We start from the raw sequence: 20527 nt of genomic DNA on the forward strand, positions 1-20527 counted from the left end.
TGGAATCCGAGTCTCGCAGGAACACCCAAGCCACGGCTTAGGTGGACTCGGATCCCTAATGTTTGGAGCGGTCAGGATTCCAAGGAATCCGGACCGCTCATCTCTAGTTGAGATACTACCTAATAGAGGAGAACCCTAAGGGCAGAAGTTCAAGGATGACTGGAGAAAATAGACAGTGTAGACAAGATACTGTAGGTGTGATAACATCAAGAAAGGTTTAATGTAGATTCTGACAATACACTGTAAGTTGTTGGCAGAGGGTAACAAGAAAAAAGGGGTGGTCTTCAGGTTGCCTACGGCCAGCCTCCCGATGACCACCATACCGGTGCCTGAATCCCGACCACCAGCATACTGACATCTTTTCTCCCTATTGGGGGTTCACTACCCCCCTGAGGGAGAATAGATAACGTGGTGCGCATAGCGCACCACCGTGCCCACAGCGTGGCGAGTGCAGCGAGCCCGCAAGAGGCTCATTTGCGTTCGCCCAGCTGTCGGTATGCCGGCGGTCGGGATTCCGGCACCGGTATGCTGGTCGCCGGGAGCCCGACTGCCGGCATCACATACTACCACCGAAAAAAGGGAGCTACTTTTAAGTTTTAACCTAGAAAAAAAAGGTGAGTTTTTACATATAAACTCCCTAAAATCCATAACCCACCTCTGAAATTCTGTAAACTGCCATTTACAGTAGGTGAGGTTTATCACAGTACATATGGTTCCCCATATGTATTAAAGTGGTCCGAAGTGGATCGGAGTTATCCGCTGCTGACCACCGGCACTGCAAGCCCCACAGAATGCTATGGTGTTGCAATGTGTCTGTATGCAGCAGGCTGTGGAAAGTGACTCTCACCAGAGCTTCTGCCCATTAGGAAATGCCTATAGAAGCCTATGGGCTTCTTTTCAAGACTCTTCCCCATGCGACTCTTCCCCATTATGCATGTGCAAAAGGACTCCGAAGTCATAAACCCAGAAGTCCTCTTATCGCAAGGGACAACTCATATCAGAAGAGCTGTCCCTGCAGGTAAGTATTTATGCATACCGGCTTTATTAATCGCCAGTATGCATGCGATAGGGGGTGAGCTATATCTCATAGTATATGCAATATTTGATACATCCCACCCATTGTGTGTGTGTGTGTGTGTGTGTGTGTGTGTGTGCTGCGTCTGTCATAATGTGAACCACACCCAGCTCCTCAATGTGTTTCTGTAGCCTCTGTTGGGGCACAAAAACAAGAAAACATTCCTTCCAAAGATTGGTAGTGACCAGCTCCACATTGAACAGAGGTGAAGTGCTTTCTGGCACCCCTAGGTTTTGGATCTGCATGAAATTATAAAAGTTGGGACCCTGCAGTAACTACAGTATATTGCTGGTTCCAGTACAATGGGATCAGGATCACTCAGACACCTCCCCTTCTAAACTACTGTAATTCACAATACGTAATTACATTAATAAAACACACATTTATTTGACTAAAGACTTCCCAAGGAACCTCCTACCATGGGTGTGGTATCGTTTATTTATATTTATAGTGTCAACATGCTTGACATGTCGAAATTGCCAACGTTGATATTCATAATGTCGACAAATGCTGACATACAGTAGATTGTCACAAAACGTCCCTGGTGGTCTAGTGATGACTTATGTGGTACAGCAGTTCTAACAACTCCAGCAGTGTCTCCTGGTTCTGGTAGTGACATCAGGATGACTTCTGGTGGATGGTGCTGTGCTCTGCCAGTAAGTATGGTTAACTCCTGTCCGGGATCCGGTCTCTAGGCCGACAGTAACTAGGTCGACACTATCTAGGTTGACCACTATTGGTCGACAGTAACTAGGTCGACAGGGTCTCTAGGTCGACATGTTCTATGTGGACAGGTCAAAAGGTTTACATGAGTTTTTCACAATTTTTTTTTTTACTTTTTCATACTTAACGATCCACGTGGACTACAACGGTAACCTGTGCCGAGCGCAGCAGTAGCAACTTGCCCAAAGCATGGCAAGCAAAGCGAGCCATTTGAGGGGACACGGTGCACTAATTGGGGTTCTCGGTCACTCTACGAAGAAAACGACACAAAAACATAAAAATGTCGACCTTTTGACCTGTCGACCTAGATCATGTCGACCTAAAGAACCTGTCGACCCAGAGACCCTGTCGACCTCGTTACTGTCGACCAATAGTGGTCGACCTAGACACTGTCAACCTAGTTACTATCTACCTTCCATACCACACCCCTCCTGTCCCTAACCTTTCCCCTAGTGCCTAACCCTAACACCCCCTCGCTAGTGCATTACCCTTTCCCACTCCCACCGATGCCTAACCTTCCCCTTCAGAAGCCTTCTGTAACTCTAACCCTCCACTGCCAGTCCACGCAGAATGCTATTTCACATGCCGACATTTAACACTGTCGACACAGTGATCATGCTGACATTCTGCAGAAGCTAACATGGTCAATGTCTTTGAAGTGACTTTCATCCCAGTTCTATATGTATATGCTTCTTTATTTTGTTGTTGCATTCAATGTTTTTGCCCAGCTTAAAATAAGCTGCAATCCTTTTTTGGGCAGGTCATGTTGAGTACTTAGCTCTTTAAAATTTTAGAAAATCTGTAGGATATATTCTCCACCATCCTCAAAGTACAGAGTTTATACTGTATGTCCTGCCATAAAGAAATCTTTTTTTTTGCAGGTGTAAGGGGTAGAAAACAAATATGGAGCAATGGACCAAATTTCACTGCTCAAAAATTGTTTCAAACCATTGGTTTCCTACTTTACAGTTATCCAATAGTGCTATCGGGAAGGAGTACCTATTCTATTCTACAAACATGCACCCTCCCAAGTAGGAGAATAATTTTGACCCAGGAGGCATTGGGGCAGATGTATTAAGCCTGGAGATGTGATAAAGCAGTGATAAGTGAAAAGCAACAGCTAATCATTACAGGTTTGAAAAATGAAAGTTAGGAGCTGATTGGCTGGTGCGTTATCGCCTTCCACTTATCACTTCTTTATCACTGCTTTATCACTTCTCCATGCTTAATAATACATCTGCCCCATTGTACCTACTAGAGAAACTTGTCAAGCAAAGTTGTTGGCTAATTGGTTTGTCAATGAATCTATAAAGTGAAATATTTTGGTTAAACTATTCAAAATTCAAGCAAAGACCATCTTGTTTGAGTCAGTGCAAATCTGGTTGAACTTTATGGCTACACTGTGTTTTAAAAGACTATCGTGCAAGAGGCACACTTCACACTCCAAAAACTATGCTTAATGAGCCTGATTCATTACCAGTTGCATATGTGAGATTGCATGCACTGAGCAATTATTGGCAGACTGTGCATGCGCTAAGAACGCATTGCACATGCGCAAGGGCATAATGTGATCGCCTGGGGAGTGGATGGAAAAAACGCAGGCATTTCATGGCCATTTTTGTGGAGTGTATCTGACGTCATCTGCAAACGCTGCGTTCAAAAATATGGCACCTGGTGCGACTGCATTCTCATCGGCAGATTTGCGAATGTATCAGTGGGTATCTTTTATCCTTTCTGGGCGGCTCTTCACATGCGAATATTATCAATAGCAGATTTGTGAACATCGCTATCTCAGCCTCAGTAGCAATCCATAATGATTACAATATCTTACAAATACTGTAACACAGTAATATAAGCTTGAACAAGCAACATTTTGTAGTTTATTTTAAGGTTTCTAAGAACAGCGAATGCAAGCTGTGAATGCAAATTGGAAAGTTGAAAAAACAAACTGAAAGATCAAATTCACAATAATAACACGAAGAAGTTTTGAGCTGGTTTGACTTGATTGAAGACTTCTACCACTTACACTTTCATCTTCACTATTATAACTGACCCTAGAATTCAAAATCCATAATATTTCATGGTCAGGTCAGATCATGCTCTCATTACAATCTATGTCAATCTGGATAATAAACCGCATTAGCTTTTAATGAGTCTCTTTACAAGGATTTTAGAATTGTATCCATTTGAAAATGAAGAAAGTCTTCATAGCAATTTTAAGTAAAATTGTAATATAGTTCAACTCTACATTTTATAGTGAGACAGGTTGTGTCACAGTAATGTGCTGTGGGAAATTTCTTAAAATGAGTTGATGATATGGAATAAGAATTATAAGTGAGATGTAAATTTAATAGGGAATAAAATAAATTGCCTGTAATTAACTGTAGTTTTCAAACACATTTTCTTATGATTCTAACTTACAGTATTATATACTATATTTTTATATTGGCTTGTCACTTGAAAATTTGTAATATGGCATCTGTAGTGGCCGACGTATCACATTACTACAATGGGGAATCACAACTTTAGTCCTTTGTTATTTATTATTGAGTAAAACATTAATTCATGATGATGAACTGGTAAATTCTAGTTATCTTTTGAATATAATAACTGGCAAATAGTGATGTCACACCTGTTATTGCTCATAAATTATAAAGGTATATTATAACTCCTGATGTAGTTAGATATGGCATTTAAAGCTACCATTGTCTTAAATGCTATAAACACAGGGGGTAATTCCGAGTTGATCGCAGCAGGAACTTTGTTAGCAGTTGGGAAAAACCATGTGCACTGCAGGGGAGGCAGATTTAACATGTGCAGAGAGAGATAGATTTGGGTGTGGTGAGTTCAATCTGCAATCTAAATTGCAGTGTAAAAATAAAGCAGCCAGTATTTACCCTGCACAGAAACAAAATAACCCACCTCCGTTCCACGCTCTCTATGTACCCCATCTGTCTCACCCCTGTCTGTTTACCCTCCCCTTTAGAATGTAAGCTCTCACGAGCAGGGCCCTCTTCCCTCATGTGCTTATCCTTTTCTTACTTTAATAATATTCAACTGCACCAAATCCATCAGTCTTCTGCCACCTGATACTTATTCTAGTGTCATCTGCTGATGTAACTATGTTTATTTACCCTGTACTTGTCCTATATTGTCAACTGTAAGTTGCTGTTTTCCTGCTTGATTATTTGTTTATGTACTCTGTAATTGGGCGCTGCAGAACCCTTGTGGCGCCATATAAATAAAGGATAATAATAATAATAATAATAATAATAATAATAATAAATATGGAACTATAAAAATAATCTAGAGTGTCGTTCCCAGGAGTCATGGTACCCATAAAAGTCTATCAGTGCAAGCAGCTAAATGTTTGTCAGATAGGGGGTCATAAGATAAACTGGAGTACAGTTCACCATGAGCGTTGCACCTACTAAGGTCATTCACTGCAAGCAGTACAATAATTATGAGCAGGGGCATAGCCAGAACGTTGTAGGCCCCATAGAATCATTTTGAAGGGGCCCCCGTCCCAATGCTTCTAGAGAGACACTTCTCTGCAGCAGTTGTTATTTTTATGCCCTATAATAGTGCCCTAGTTCATTTTCTGAACCATAGAAGAGCCTTATTTAATGTTATGCCCCATAGTAGTGCCCTAGTTTCTTTTATGAATCGCAATAGAGCTTAAGTTCACCCTATGTCACATTTCAGAGCTGCCAGTACATATTATGCAGCACAGTACCCCTAATTCACATTTGTGAAACAGGTATATAGTACTCCCCATTCATATTATGCCTGATTACACTGCCCCGGATAATATTATATAACATTAAAATGCCCTCCAGTTCATTTTATACCACACTACAATGAGAAGGTCAAGGGGCATACCTAGATAATTGCAGTCCCCAAGGAAAAAGTTTGAAAGGAACCCTGTGTACCACCCAATGGCGAAAAATGTATATAACACATGTAGCTTTGATAGGGAAAGTGGGCCCCTCTCAGCTCTGGGCCCCATAGCAGCTACACTGCCTTCACCTATGGTAGCTACGCTCTTGGTTATGAGATGTGTGATGTGTGTGTGTGTGTGTGTGTGTGGGGGGTGTCCTTATAAAATAATCTGGAGTGCAGTTCCCAAGAGTCATGGTATCAATCAAGGTCATTTGAGGCAAACGGTACAATGGTTTTCAGATAGGAGACAATAAAAAGAAAAACTGGAGTAGAGTTCCTGGTGATCATGGTACCCATCAGTGTGATTCAATGCAAGCAAAACAATGGCTATCAGATTTAGTGTTATGGGATATTTACCAAAATTGTCTTTATATATGTTAATTAATTTTACCTTTCCTCCTAAGTTAATGAAATAAGTAGTTTCCTTGAAACATGTCACTTCATACTATGAAACAAATCACTTGGGATTGAATAACTAAACACATCACAATTACTCCTTATTTGCAGTTACTGAATTCATGTATACAGTATGTGTTTTCATTATGTAAATTATCATGATAGGAACTGCAGATCAGTATATTCATTTATTGCTCTTATAAGATCCATCCCAGTACAACTTACTGTATATTACATAACATTAGTGGCCTCACTTCCAGCATTGCCACTCAGCCTATTCAACCATAGCAGACTCCCTCAATTCAACAATTATATACACACTAAATGACACATTCCACCTGTAAAAAACTATTACTGTGCAAGTACATCTAATATACATAGTGAACAGAAAAAGTTCCTCACGTGGAGTAAGCTATACATATGTAACACTGCATTTATATAGCAAAAATGCTGCTCAGATCAAAACCTAAAATTGGCCTTTGGCTCAGCATCTACCAAAATTGTAACAATAACACATTTATAATGTACTGGAGGCTGAATACCATAGAAAGATATAGGGCGGGATGTAACGAAGTACGACTTTGGTTGCCACATCTTTTTTAAAGGGGCAATCATGTACAAGGCTAAACCATGTCTTGTACATGATTGTCCCTTTAAAAAACCGTTCGAGTTCGGTCGGCATCCTACACAGCCACCATACTCGGACTTCATTACTGTACATCCTGCCCATAGGAAGGGCTTTTATGTTTTTTTTTTAGACTTAAATTAAGTGTGATTATATTTTTAAATAGCTTAACCCTGTATAAACGTGTGATATATTTTCTCATGCAGGTGGTTTACGTCACCGCTACCTTCCCCTATGTTATGCTACTGATCCTCCTGGTCCGTGGGGTTACTTTACCAGGAGCATCTGAAGGGATAAAATTCTACCTGTATCCTGATTTATCACGCCTCTCAGATCCACAGGTACGAAAATAACTTTCTTGCTGCTTATAAATTGTGTAGCTGTTATAACTCTGTAGTGTCCTAGACCTCTTTGGTAGAAGATGAGTAGAGGATAGTTTGGTGATGTTTCTGATGTTTATGTAACACACTGCGTGATTTGATAACAGTGGGGCTCTGAAATATTGAACAGTTAGCATGAACTGCAATTTCAACCCATGAGTTTTTTTTTTTGTTTCAAATTATTAAGTGGACCTTATTCTATAATACAGGGGTTATTCCGGTTTGTTAGCACAGCAAAACAGCACACTCATGGGCAAAAGCATGTCGCACTGCAGGTGGGGCAGATGTAACATGTGCAGAGAGAGTTATAATTGGGTTCTCACTTAATTCAGGTACTTTGTTCAAGTATAAAAATGCTTTGTCCATTTTGGCCAACTATGACTATGCCAAATTAAACAGATGAGTCAACTGGTCAGATATAGGGGCCAATATCAAATAGTCCCCAAAACAGTTATTCCCAGTCTCCCCTATTACAGTCCAGGTTTTGAGGATATTCATGCTTCCATCCAGACAGTTAAATCAAATGGACTGAGGTACTAATTAAGACTCTTAAAACCTGGATTGTAATGGGGGACTTTGGGAAACTTTGCCCCAAAATACAGATTTTTAATCTACACTCTTTATGGTAGTAGAACATATTTTTCTGGGATTGTTGCTTGGATCCAATGGAAAAAATGCCTATATCGGTTTTCTAAAATGAAAAACACAAAGGGGGAGATTTATCAGACTGCCCCTAGGAGAGACACATGGTGAAGAGAGAGGAAGATTCAGCTTCAAACTGCCACGTTACAGGCTGTGGTAGAAAAATGATAGGAGCTGATTGGTTGGTGCTTTATCTCTCTCCACTTTATCTCTCTTCAAGTTTTGATACATGTGCTCCTCTATGTGGTACTTTGACTAGTTTTTAAAAAAATGTTAGGCCTTGTTGGGCTACGATATTCTTCTCACACATAGGAAGCATTTAAATCAAGACGGTGAAAAATGAAAAAAATAATTTTAATTGCAGATTTTTTTTTTTGTCAAAACCTATACATAGGGCTGGATGTAATGACGCAGGAGATCGCCGGAGATGCCTTGTAAGTGATTGCCCCTCCGGCAATCTCATGTGTCATTACATCCGGCCCCTAGAATCCTACCGGCCGCAGCATCCTGGTCAGTAATATGCCGGCAGCGGGGCAATCGCTTGAAGGCCCCTTGCGGGCTCGCTGTGCTCGGCACGCTGTGGGCACGGCGGCTCACTGTGCTTGCCACAAGTTATATTCTGGACACCCACAGAGGGAGAATAGCCTGTCTTGCCAGTACTCCGGCATCGGAATAGTAGCGCTTGTCGGGATTCTGTCGGGATTCTGATCGCCGGGATTCCGAGTGGCGGTATCTTAACCACTTCCCCTACAAGCAGAGGTCATGCAAATAAGCATCTCCCACACCCACCCCCTCACACATGCACCTATGGCGGAGGTCCTTTGAATTGTGTTTTATACACCTTATTATTATTATAATTATACACATTATTATTTATAGTACTTTTGCAAATCAGTACTAATTAAAAAAGTGACTAGGGGTGCCACAGAATACAATATATGACTTGATTCTTATGCCTTATTCTTTGTGGCTAGTTGTCTCAGGGTGAAGTCCAGTACCAACATGTTTAGTTCTATGGGGATCATTCCGAGTTGATCGCTCGCTAGCAGTTTTTAGCAGTCCTGCAAACGCTAAGCCGCCGCCCTCTGGGAGTGTATTTTAGCTTATCAGAAGTGCAAACGAAAGGATCGCAGAGCGACTACAAAAAAAAAAATGTGCAGGTTTAGAGTAGCTCCAGACCTACTCCTAGCTTGCAATCACTTCAGACTGGTCAGTTCCGGATTTGATGTCACAAACACGCCCTGCGTTCTCCCAGCCACGCCAGCGTTTTTCCTGGCACGCCGGCGTTTTTCCAAACACTCCCTGAAAACGGTCAGTTGACACCCAGAAATGCTCACTTCATGTCAATCACTCTGCGGCCAGCAGTGCGACTTAAAAGCTTCGTTAGACCTTGTGTGAAACTGCATCGGCCGTTGTGAAAGTACGTCGCGCGTGCGCATTGCGCCACATAGGCATGCCCAGAAGTGCTGTTTTTTTGCTTCATCGCTGCGCAGCGAACATTTTCAGCTTGCGATCAACTCGGAATGACCCCCTATATACACTGTTAGAACAGACTTACATAAAGCGTAGTTTCATCTGAACAATATGATCAAATACTGTGTAAATTAACTTTAATAGAAAACTTTCTAAAACACATAATGCATTATTTTATCCATCTTTTTATTTTTATTTATTGTTATATTCTGTAGCTCTCTTAACAGTGCTTTAGTACAGTAAGTTGCAGTCCTTTGGTGACAGCTTTTTCTTCCCCAGAAAGGGGTAAATAATGACAGTTATAGACCGTCCCTCCCTGGTTATGTATGCCACTTTTTACTTAAATTAATGTGTAGATGATATTTTATTGAGGAACAGGCATATAATGATTCAGATGACATTTACTGTGTTTCTGTTGAGTAGAACAACATAATATGAAGTGTGAGAACATTCTCATTAATCACTATGACAGTTTCACTGGATGTGATTTGTATCCTATATACTGCTTAGATTACATAATGCATTGTTTTAAACAACATAAGATTTTGCTTATGGGGGTAATTCAGATCTGATCGCAGCAGCAAATTTGTTAGCAGTTGGGCAAAACCATGGTGGTCATTCCAAGTTGTTCGCTCGTTGCCGATTTTCTCTATGCTGCGATTTGTTGGTAAATGCGCATGCACATGGTACCCAGATCGAATGCGCTAAGTTATTTAACACAAAACTTAGTAGATTTGCTGGTGTTCGTGCAACGCTTTTCAGTCGCACTGCTGATCGGTGAATGATTGACAGATAAGGGGCGTTTCTGGGTGGTAACTGAGGATTTTCCGGAAGTGTGCTACAAAATGCAGGCGTGTCAGGGAAAAACGCGGGAGTGGCTGGCCGAACGCAGGGCGTGTTTGTGACGTCAAACCAGGAACTAAACGGACTGAGCTGATCGCAATTTAGGAGTAGGTCTGGAACTACTCAGAAACTGCAAAGAATTATTTAGTAGCAGTTCTGCTAATCTTTCATTCGCTATTCTGCTAAGCTAAGAAACACTCCCAGAGGGCGGCGGCCTAGCGTTTGCAATGCTGCTAAAAGCAGCTAGCGAGCGAACAACTCGGAATGAGGGTCCATGTGCACTGCAGGGAGGGCAGATATAACATTGGCAGAGAGAGTTAGATTTGGGTGGGTTATTTTGTTTCTGTGCAAGGTAAATACTGGCTGCTTTATTTTTACACTGCAATTCAGATTGAACACACACCACCCAAATCTAAAGGGACATACACACTAGAAGATATTTTTCAAAGATCTGAAAGATAATGACGATTGTGAACGATATACCATTCACATCGTCTAGTGTGTATGGCCCTCCAATCAACGATGTGCGCACCCGCGCTCGTTGATTGGAGGTTGGCGATTGACTGTGCTGCCTGCTCAATGTGAGCAATGTTACTTGTGACATCACTCATCACGGCATGTGTGTACCGAGCCGCGATGAGCGATGTGCACAATGTGACATTGCTCACCTCCCTTTCAGCGGCTCCCTCCCCGGAAGTGGCTTCTTCCGCTCCAGCAGCTCCATCCCCATCAGCGGCTTCATATCTGAGCCGCTGACGGGAGTCGCTGCCCTACCAATGAATAATTATAATGGGTTTTGATTAGAGATGAGCGGGTTCGGTTTCTCTGAATCCGAACCCGCCAGAACTTCATGTTTTTTTTCACGGGTCCGAGCGACTCGGATCTTCCCGCCTTGCTCGGTTAACCCGAGCGCGCCCGAACGTCATCATGACGCTGTCGGATTCTCGCGAGGCTCGGATTCTATCGCGAGACTCGGATTCTATATAAGGAGCCGCGCGTCGCCGCCATTTTCACACGTGCATTGAGATTGATAGGGAGAGGACGTGGCTGGCGTCCTCTCCATTTAGATTATAAGAGACTGAGAGAGATTTACTGGAGCTGACTAGGAGGAGTACTGTTACTGTAGAAGTGTAGAGACTGAGTGGAGAGAGTTTACTAGTGAGGACAGTGCAGTGTACTTTATAATCCGTTCTCTGCCTGAAAAAAGCGATACACAGCACACAGTGACTCAGTCACATACCATATCTGTGTGCACTGCTCAGGCTCAGGCCAGTGTGCTGCATCATCTATTATCTATATATAATATTATATATATATCTGTCTGACTGCTCAGCTCACACAGCTTATAATTGTGGGGGAGACTGGGGAGCACTACTGCAGTGCCAGTTATAGGTTATAGCAGGAGCCAGGAGTACATAATATATTATATAGTGAGTGACCACCAGACACACAGTGCAGTTTATTTAATATATCCGTTCTCTGCCTGAAAAAAGCGATACACACAGTGACTCAGTCAGTCACATACCATATCTGTGTGCACTGCTCAGGCTCAGGCCAGTGTGCTGCATCATCTATATATATTATATATCTGTCTGACTGCTCAGCTCACACAGCTTATAATTGTGGGGGAGACTGGGGAGCACTACTGCAGTGCCAGTTATAGGTTATAGCAGGAGCCAGGAGTACATAATATTATATTAAAATTAAACAGTGCACACTTTTGCTGCAGGAGTGCCACTGCCAGTGTGACTAGTGACCAGTGACCTGACCACCAGTATATATAATATTAGTAGTATACTATCTCTTTATCAACCAGTCTATATTAGCAGCAGACACAGTACAGTGCGGTAGTTCACGGCTGTGGCTACCTCTGTGTCGGCACTCGGCAGCCCGTCCATAATTGTATATACCACCTAACCGTGGTTTTTTTTTCTTTCTTTATACATACATACTAGTTACGAGTATACTATCTCTTTATCAACCAGTCTATATATTAGCAGCAGACACAGTACAGTGCGGTAGTTCACGGCTGTGGCTACCTCTGTGTCGGCACTCGGCAGCCCGTCCATAATTGTATATACCACCTAACCGTGGTTTTTTTTTCTTTCTTTATACATACATACTAGTTACGAGTATACTATCTCTTTATCAACCTGTCTATATATTAGCAGCAGACACAGTACAGTGCGGTAGTTCACGGCTGTGGCTACCTCTGTGTCGGCACTCGGCAGCCCGTCCATAATTGTATACTAGTATCCAATCCATCCATCTCCATTGTTTACCTGAGGTGCCTTTTAGTTTTGCCTATTAAAATATGGAGAACAAAAATGTTGAGGTTCCAAAATTAGGGAAAGATCAAGATCCACTTCCACCTCGTGCTGAAGCTGCTGCCACTAGTCATGGCCGAGACGATGAAATGCCAGCAACGTCGTCTGCCAAGGCCGATGCCCAATGTCATAGTACAGAGCATGTCAAATCCAAAACACCAAATATCAGTAAAAAAAGGACTCCAAAACCTAAAATAAAATTGTCGGAGGAGAAGCGTAAACTTGCCAATATGCCATTTACCACACGGAGTGGCAAGGAACGGCTGAGGCCCTGGCCTATGTTCATGGCTAGTGGTTCAGCTTCACATGAGGATGGAAGCACTCAGCCTCTCGCTAGAAAAATGAAAAGACTCAAGCTGGCAAAAGCAGCACAGCAAAGAACTGTGCATTCTTCGAAATCCCAAATCCACAAGGAGAGTCCAATTGTGTCGGTTGCGATGCCTGACCTTCCCAACACTGGACGTGAAGAGCATGCGCCTTCCACCATTTGCACGCCCCCTGCAAGTGCTGGAAGGAGCACCCGCAGTCCAGTTCCTGATAGTCAGATTGAAGATGTCAGTGTTGAAGTACACCAGGATGAGGAGGATATGGGTGTTGCTGGCGCTGGGGAGGAAATTGACCAGGAGGATTCTGATGGTGAGGTGGTTTGTTTAAGTCAGGCACCCGGGGAGACACCTGTTGTCCGTGGGAGGAATATGGCCGTTGACATGCCAGGTGAAAATACCCAAAAAATCAGCTCTTCGGTGTGGAGGTATTTCACCAGAAATGCGGACAACAGGTGTCAAGCCGTGTGTTCCCTTTGTCAAGCTGTAATAAGTAGGGGTAAGGACGTTAACCACCTCGGAACATCCTCCCTTATACGTCACCTGCAGCGCATTCATAATAAGTCAGTGACAAGTTCAAAAACTTTGGGTGACAGCGGAAGCAGTCCACTGACCAGTAAATCCCTTCCTCTTGTAACCAAGCTCACGCAAACCACCCCACCAACTCCCTCAGTGTCAATTTCCTCCTTCCCCAGGAATGCCAATAGTCCTGCAGGCCATGTCACTGGCAATTCTGACGAGTCCTCTCCTGCCTGGGATTCCTCCGATGCATCCTTGCGTGTAACGCCTACTGCTGCTGGCGCTGCTGTTGTTGCCGCTGGGAGTCGATGGTCATCCCAGAGGGGAAGTCGTAAGCCCACTTGTACTACTTCCAGTAAGCAATTGACTGTTCAACAGACCTTTGCGAGGAAGATGAAATATCACAGCAGTCATCCTACTGCAAAGCGGATAACTGAGGCCTTGACAACTATGTTGGTGTTAGACGTGCGTCCGGTATCCGCCGTTAGTTCACAGGGAACTAGACAATTTATTGAGGCAGTGTGCCCCCGTTACCAAATACCATCTAGGTTCCACTTCTCTAGGCAGGCGATACCGAGAATGTACACGGACGTCAGAAAAAGACTCACCAGTGTCCTAAAAAATGCAGTTGTACCCAATGTCCACTTAACCACGGACATGTGGACAAGTGGAGCAGGGCAGGGTCAGGACTATATGACTGTGACAGCCCACTGGGTAGATGTATGGACTCCCGCCGCAAGAACAGCAGCGGCGGCACCAGTAGCAGCATCTCGCAAACGCCAACTCTTTCCTAGGCAGGCTACGCTTTGTATTACCGGTTTCCAGAATACGCACACAGCTGAAAACCTCTTACGGCAACTGAGGAAGATCATCGCGGAATGGCTTACCCCAATTGGACTCTCCTGTGGATTTGTGGCATCGGACAACGCCAGCAATATTGTGTGTGCATTAAATATGGGCAAATTCCAGCACGTCCCATGTTTTGCACATACCTTGAATTTGGTGGTGCAGAATTTTTTAAAAAACGACAGGGGCATGCAAGAGATGCTGTCGGTGGCCAGAAAAATTGCGGGACACTTTCGGCGTACAGGCACCACGTACAGAAGACTGGAGCACCACCAAAAACTACTGAACCTGCCCTGCCATCATCTGAAGCAAGAAGTGGTAACGAGGTGGAATTCAACCCTCTATATGCTTCAGAGGTTGGAGGAGCAGCAAAAGGCCATGCAAGCCTATACAATTGAGCACGATATAGGAGGTGGAATGCACCTGTCTCAAGTGCAGTGGAGAATGATTTCAACGTTGTGCAAGGTTCTGATGCCCTTTGAACTTGCCACACGTGAAGTCAGTTCAGACACTGCTAGCCTGAGTCAGGTCATTCCCCTCATCAGGCTTTTGCAGAAGAAGCTGGAGGCATTGAAGAAGGAGCTAAAAGGGAGCGATTCCGCTAGGCATGTGGGACTTGTGGATGCAGCCCTTAATTCGCTTAACAAGGATTCACGGGTGGTCAATCTGTTGAAATCAGAGCACTACATTTTGGCCACCGTGCTCGATCCTAGATTTAAAGCCTACCTTGGATCTCTCTTTCCGGCAGACACAAGTCTGCTGGGGTTGAAAGACCTGCTGGTGACAAAATTGTCAAGTCAAGCGGAACGCGACCTGTCAACATCTCCTCCTTCACATTCTCCCGCAACTGGGGGTGCGAGGAAAAGGCTCAGAATTCCGAGCCCACCCGCTGGCGGTGATGCAGGGCAGTCTGGAGCGACTGCTGATGCTGACATCTGGTCCGGACTGAAGGACCTGACAACGATTACGGACATGTCGTCTACTGTCACTGCATATGATTCTCTCAACATTGATAGAATGGTGGAGGATTATATGAGTGACCGCATCCAAGTAGGCACGTCACACAGTCCGTACTTATACTGGCAGGAAAAAGAGGCAATTTGGAGGCCCTTGCACAAACTGGCTTTATTCTACCTAAGTTGCCCTCCCACAAGTGTGTACTCCGAAAGAGTGTTTAGTGCCGCCGCTCACCTTGTCAGCAATCGGCGTACGAGGTTACATCCAGAAAATGTGGAGAAGATGATGTTCATTAAAATGAATTATAATCAATTCCTCCGCGGAGACATTGACCAGCAGCAATTGCCTCCACAAAGTACACAGGGAGCTGAGATGGTGGATTCCAGTGGGGACGAATTGATAATCTGTGAGGAGGGGGATGTACACGGTGATATATCGGAGGGTGAAGATGAGGTGGACATCTTGCCTCTGTAGAGCCAGTTTGTGCAAGGAGAGATTAATTGCTTCTTTTTTGGGGGGGGGTCCAAACCAACCCGTCATATCAGTCACAGTCGTGTGGCAGACCCTGTCACTGAAATGATGGGTTGGTTAAAGTGTGCATGTCCTGTTTTGTTTATACAACATAAGGGTGGGTGGGAGGGCCCAAGGACAATTCCATCTTGCACCTCTTTTTTCTTTTCTTTTTCTTTGCATCATGTGCTGATTGGGGAGGGTTTTTTGGAAGGGACTCCTGCGTGACACTGCAGTGCCACTCCTAGATGGGCCCGGTGTTTGTGTCGGCCACTAGGGTCGCTAATCTTACTCACACAGTCAGCTACCTCATTGCGCCTCTTTTTTTCTTTGCGTCATGTGCTGTTTGGGGAGGGTTTTTTGGAAGGGACATCCTGCGTGACACTGCAGTGCCACTCCTAGATGGGCCCGGTGTTTGTGTCGGCCACTAGGGTCGCTAATCTTACTCACACAGCTACCTCATTGCGCCTCTTTTTTTCTTTGCGTCATGTGCTGTTTGGGGAGGGTTTTTTGGAAGGGACATCCTGCGTGACACTGCAGTGCCACTCCTAGATGGGCCCGGTGTTTGTGTCGGCCACTAGGGTCGCTAATCTTACTCACACAGCTACCTCATTGCGCCTCTTTTTTTCTTTGCGTCATGTGCTGTTTGGGGATGGTTTTTTGGAAGGGCCATCCTGCGTGACACTGCAGTGCCACTCCTAGATGGGCCCGGTGTTTGTGTCGGCCACTAGGGTCGCTAATCTTACTCACACAGCTACCTCATTGCGCCTCTTTTTTTCTTTGCGTCATGTGCTGTTTGGGGAGTGTTTTTTGGAAGGGCCATCCTGCGTGACACTGCAGTGCCACTCCTAGATGGGCCTGGTGTTTGTGTCGGCCACTAGGGTCGCTTAGCTTAGTCATCCAGCAACCTCGGTGCAAATTTTAGGACTAAAAATAATATTGTGAGGTGTGAGGTGTTCAGAATAGACTGAAAATGAGTGGAAATTATGGTTTTTGAGGTTAATAATACTTTGGGATCAAAATGACCCCCAAATTCTATGATTTAAGCTGTTTTTTAGTGTTTTTTGAAAAAAACACCCGAATCCAAAACACACCCGAATCCGACAAAAAAAATTCGGTGAGGTTTTGCCAAAACGCGTTCGAACCCAAAACACGGCCGCGGAACCGAACCCAAAACCAAAACACAAAACCCGAAAAATTTCAGGCGCTCATCTCTAGTTTTGATATTATATATATATATATATATATATATACAGTCCAATTTGGCCCGGCACTCCTCACGCTCCCCAGCGTCTTGTTAAATGCTCCCGTGCCTTCCCCACATAGGGACAAAATCCCTTAGACATAAAGTAGCAATAAGGGCGGCACTGGGAGACTTTCTGCTTCAGTGAAAAAAAGTGCTGTTTAATGCATTACAACGTTTCGGGGGTTGCAGCCCCTTCATCAGGATACAAAACAAACAACCTTACAGTGAATAAATACCTGCATGAGAAGAGGTCCTCTTCGCCGCCTCCAACCGCGCTGCCCGGGTTCCGGTCCTGACGTCACTCCACCCAAAGGAAATGATGCGGCTCCGGTCCGTCTGGCTGGCGCTCTGGGGCTTGGGATAAGTAACCATGGTGACAATCAAACAAATGAGAAAATTACAGTGCAACTCAGTGCCGGCTTAATAACGCCGCTGTGTTAATGCAATCCTAATATATAAAAACGTCACATAAGTTACTTATACAAAAAGAATATAAGAATGTGTATACATAAAACAATATATATATATATATATATAAAACAATGTCCTACTCGTCCCATGCTTTGGTAAGTACGCTAGGAAGGAGGCCCTATTCTTTTTACCTTTTCTAACCCATTTGGTTTAAAGTCAGAGGGTACGCAAGAATCACCCTACCACCTCCCGCTCTACTAAGGTGATCCCATAACTAAATGAACCAATATCATAGTTATATTTAAATGTAGTCATTTTCACATAAAACATAATAATAGCAGCACCACCTTACAAAAAGCATTTAAGACTCAAGGCATCATTCATTCCTCTAGGGAATTGCGTATGCATTGTATGTGCCACTCTAATTGCAACTATATATATATATATATACAGTGGGGGGATAAGGGTACCGGCGACTACTGTTGTGTGAACGTGCAAAAGGTTACTATTAAAAACGTATGATTCATGAGCCAAAAAATATAAAATCGAACAAACAGTTTTAATAGCACATATAGGTAAGATACATAAAGGTCATAAAAGATCCAAAAACAAGTAAAAAGGGTAAAAAGATAAAAAGGTAAGGACTTAGCTTTTAAAATAGGCAAGGGGGTCACTGCAGGGAACCCAACGCGTTTCGTCACATCAGACTTCTTCAAAGGGTAGGGACAGAGTGAGATGGCATGCCTATTTATAGCCCTAGTGGTGGCTGATATGGATGTGTGATGACATCATTGATCATGTGATCAGTAAACAACATTCAAGGGTATTTAACATAAGCACAGTCATGACATGGCATCAGAGCATGGCCCCAGATAGTATGGATCACAGTAGCCAATATCTTGTAGAAAACGAGTATTCACAGTTAATATAATTGTTCAGAGGAGCTTAAAACAGTAAATTGCGGCACTTCCGCCACACTTCCGGTGACGGAGGTAGCGCATCACGTGACCTCCGATATTTCCGCCCCACTTCCGGTTCGCTTGTGCGCATGCGCCGGCGGCGATCCGTGTGCACCGCGCATGTGCCCATTGTCCTGTTCAGGTTAACAGCAGACGTGCTTCTTGGGCTCAGGGGAACTGTATGTCCATCACCTCGGATATTACGGCGGCCATTTTGCAGGGGATATGTTCCATAGGAAATACATGGATTGCGGCGGCCATCTTTCCGGAGTCTAAGGAGACTCAGTGCTTGCGATTTTGCAGTATCCATGGCAACAGTCATATGTAAATAGAACAAACAGGAAAAAAACATGGTGAAACCTACATATGTAGTGGTCTTTGCCTAGATATATAACTTGTTAGTTTGAAACATCTAAGTGGCCACACATGTATAATAATGCAATATTTCTATCTGAATCATAAATGAGTTCATTGTTTGATATATTCTTAAAAGTTTGTGAGGAGTTGATACCAAGTGCAGGGTAAAATCAGGGGAACAGTTAGTGCAGAAAGTGAACCAGGTGCAAAGTGAGATTGCATAGTAATTAATAAACATACTTATGTCTTATAATCTGGTATTTTAAATATATATATATATTGTTACAAATTGACTTAAATTATTTAAAAAAAAAAAAAAATTAAAATTAATTTTAGGAAAGAGTGTGTACTCCATAATTAATAGTAAAGTGACACGTGCAATATGTGACCTCATGTGTGTCAAGTGATGACAGACCGGTTACTGGTTGGCTTGACGTCATTTGTCAGTCCTTACAGTACCCGATCTTCCCGGATAGTCACCCTCTCTGGTACTGGTCGGGCCCAAACACTGCTTAGCTTCCAAGGTCGGACGAGATTGGGCGTGCCAGTGTGGTTTGACTGTACACACCGGTAGACGTCGTAACACCAGTACATGATCGCATGATACTTGAAACACAGCTTTATTTGTGATCACGGATACAGACAAAAGAACAAGGAAAGTTGTGAAAAGAAGATAGATACGGCACCTCATAGGAAGGGTGCAATCTCATATCCCTCGTTCAGACCCCTCGGTTGCAGGGTCTGCAGCTGGAATATCCAATACATCTCCCTTCTCGAGAGTTTGTTCGCAAGGTCGCCTCCTCTTTCTCCCAGACAAACATGCTCGATGGCCTTGAATGTGAGATCTTCAGGATTGGAGTTGTGCCGTGCCGTAAAATGTCTTGAAACAGTGTGGCCCTCCACCTTGTTCTTGATGTTTCGTATGTGTTCCTGGATCCTTGTTTTAAGTGATCTTTTAGTCTTTCCCACATATCTCTTTTTGCAGGGGCATTCAAGTAAGTAGATCATGGACATACTGTTGCAATTCATGAAGTCTTTTATGGTGTACTGTTTCTTGTCATCTGTGTCGCTGAATGTTTTCCGGTTAGGATGCAGGTATTTGCAGATGTTGCATTTTCCACATTTAAAGGACCCCACACATTTGGGCATCATGTTGTTCCTGGTCTGATTCTCCTTCAAAAGACTCGGAGCAAGATGGTCCTTGAGGTTTCTGGATTTCTTAAAAATAAGGACAGGTTCGGGCGGTAGGATGTCCTTGAGTACCGGGTCCATGAGGAGAATATTCCAGTGGTTCCTAAGTGAGTTCCTAATGGTCTTCTCATGTTGGCTGTAGGTGGTAATGAAGGCAACAGAATTCATATTGGTATCCCTTTGCTTATACTTCAGGAGGTCCCTTCTGTCCACTCTCCTTGTCTTTGCTAGGGCTTCCTCCAGAATGGGTCCTGGATATTCTTTGTCCTTGAATCTTTTGCTGTAGATCTCTAGTTGGTCCTCACAATCCTTGGGATTCGTGCAGTTCCTTTTCACCCTTGAAAATTGTGATGCTGGTATGTTGTCCTTCCACTTCCGGAGGTGGTTGCTCTGGTAATGCAAATAACTGTTCATATCCACCTCCTTGATGAAGTTCTTAGTGGTGATCCTTCCATCTTCACCAGTAAGAATCAGGTCCAGATATTCAACAGATTTGGCATCAAGTTTTGAGGTGAAAGTTAAGTTGAGATCATTACTTCCCATCGTGTTTAAAAATTCATTAAAAGATTCTGCAGAGCCGTTCCAAATAATTAAAATGTCATCGATGTATCGTTTGTATAGTATCACATTCTTAAAAGCACTGGAGTTATAGACATGTGTCTCTTCCCAACGTCCCATGAATAAATTAGCAAAGCTCGGGGCAAAGATAGTCCCCATAGCTGTGCCACACCGTTGCAGGTAAAACTGGTTAAGAAACTTAAAATAATTGTGGCTGAGGATAA

The 20527-nt window shown here is 43.5% G+C and overlaps 1 protein-coding gene across 1 annotated transcript in view; it reads left to right on the forward strand.

Moving 5' to 3' along the window:
- SLC6A11 (solute carrier family 6 member 11) overlaps positions 1–20527 on the forward strand; it is a 451361-nt gene that overhangs the window by 313269 nt on the left and 117565 nt on the right. Inside the window, exon 8 of the mRNA XM_063941542.1 lies at positions 6968–7102. Within this exon, the coding sequence (XP_063797612.1) occupies positions 6968–7102 (135 nt within the window). The remainder of the gene's footprint in view (positions 1–6967; positions 7103–20527) is intronic.

Source organism: Pseudophryne corroboree, chromosome 9 (assembly GCF_028390025.1).
Source record: "Pseudophryne corroboree isolate aPseCor3 chromosome 9, aPseCor3.hap2, whole genome shotgun sequence".
In the NCBI taxonomy this organism is placed as follows: domain Eukaryota; kingdom Metazoa; phylum Chordata; class Amphibia; order Anura; family Myobatrachidae; genus Pseudophryne; species Pseudophryne corroboree.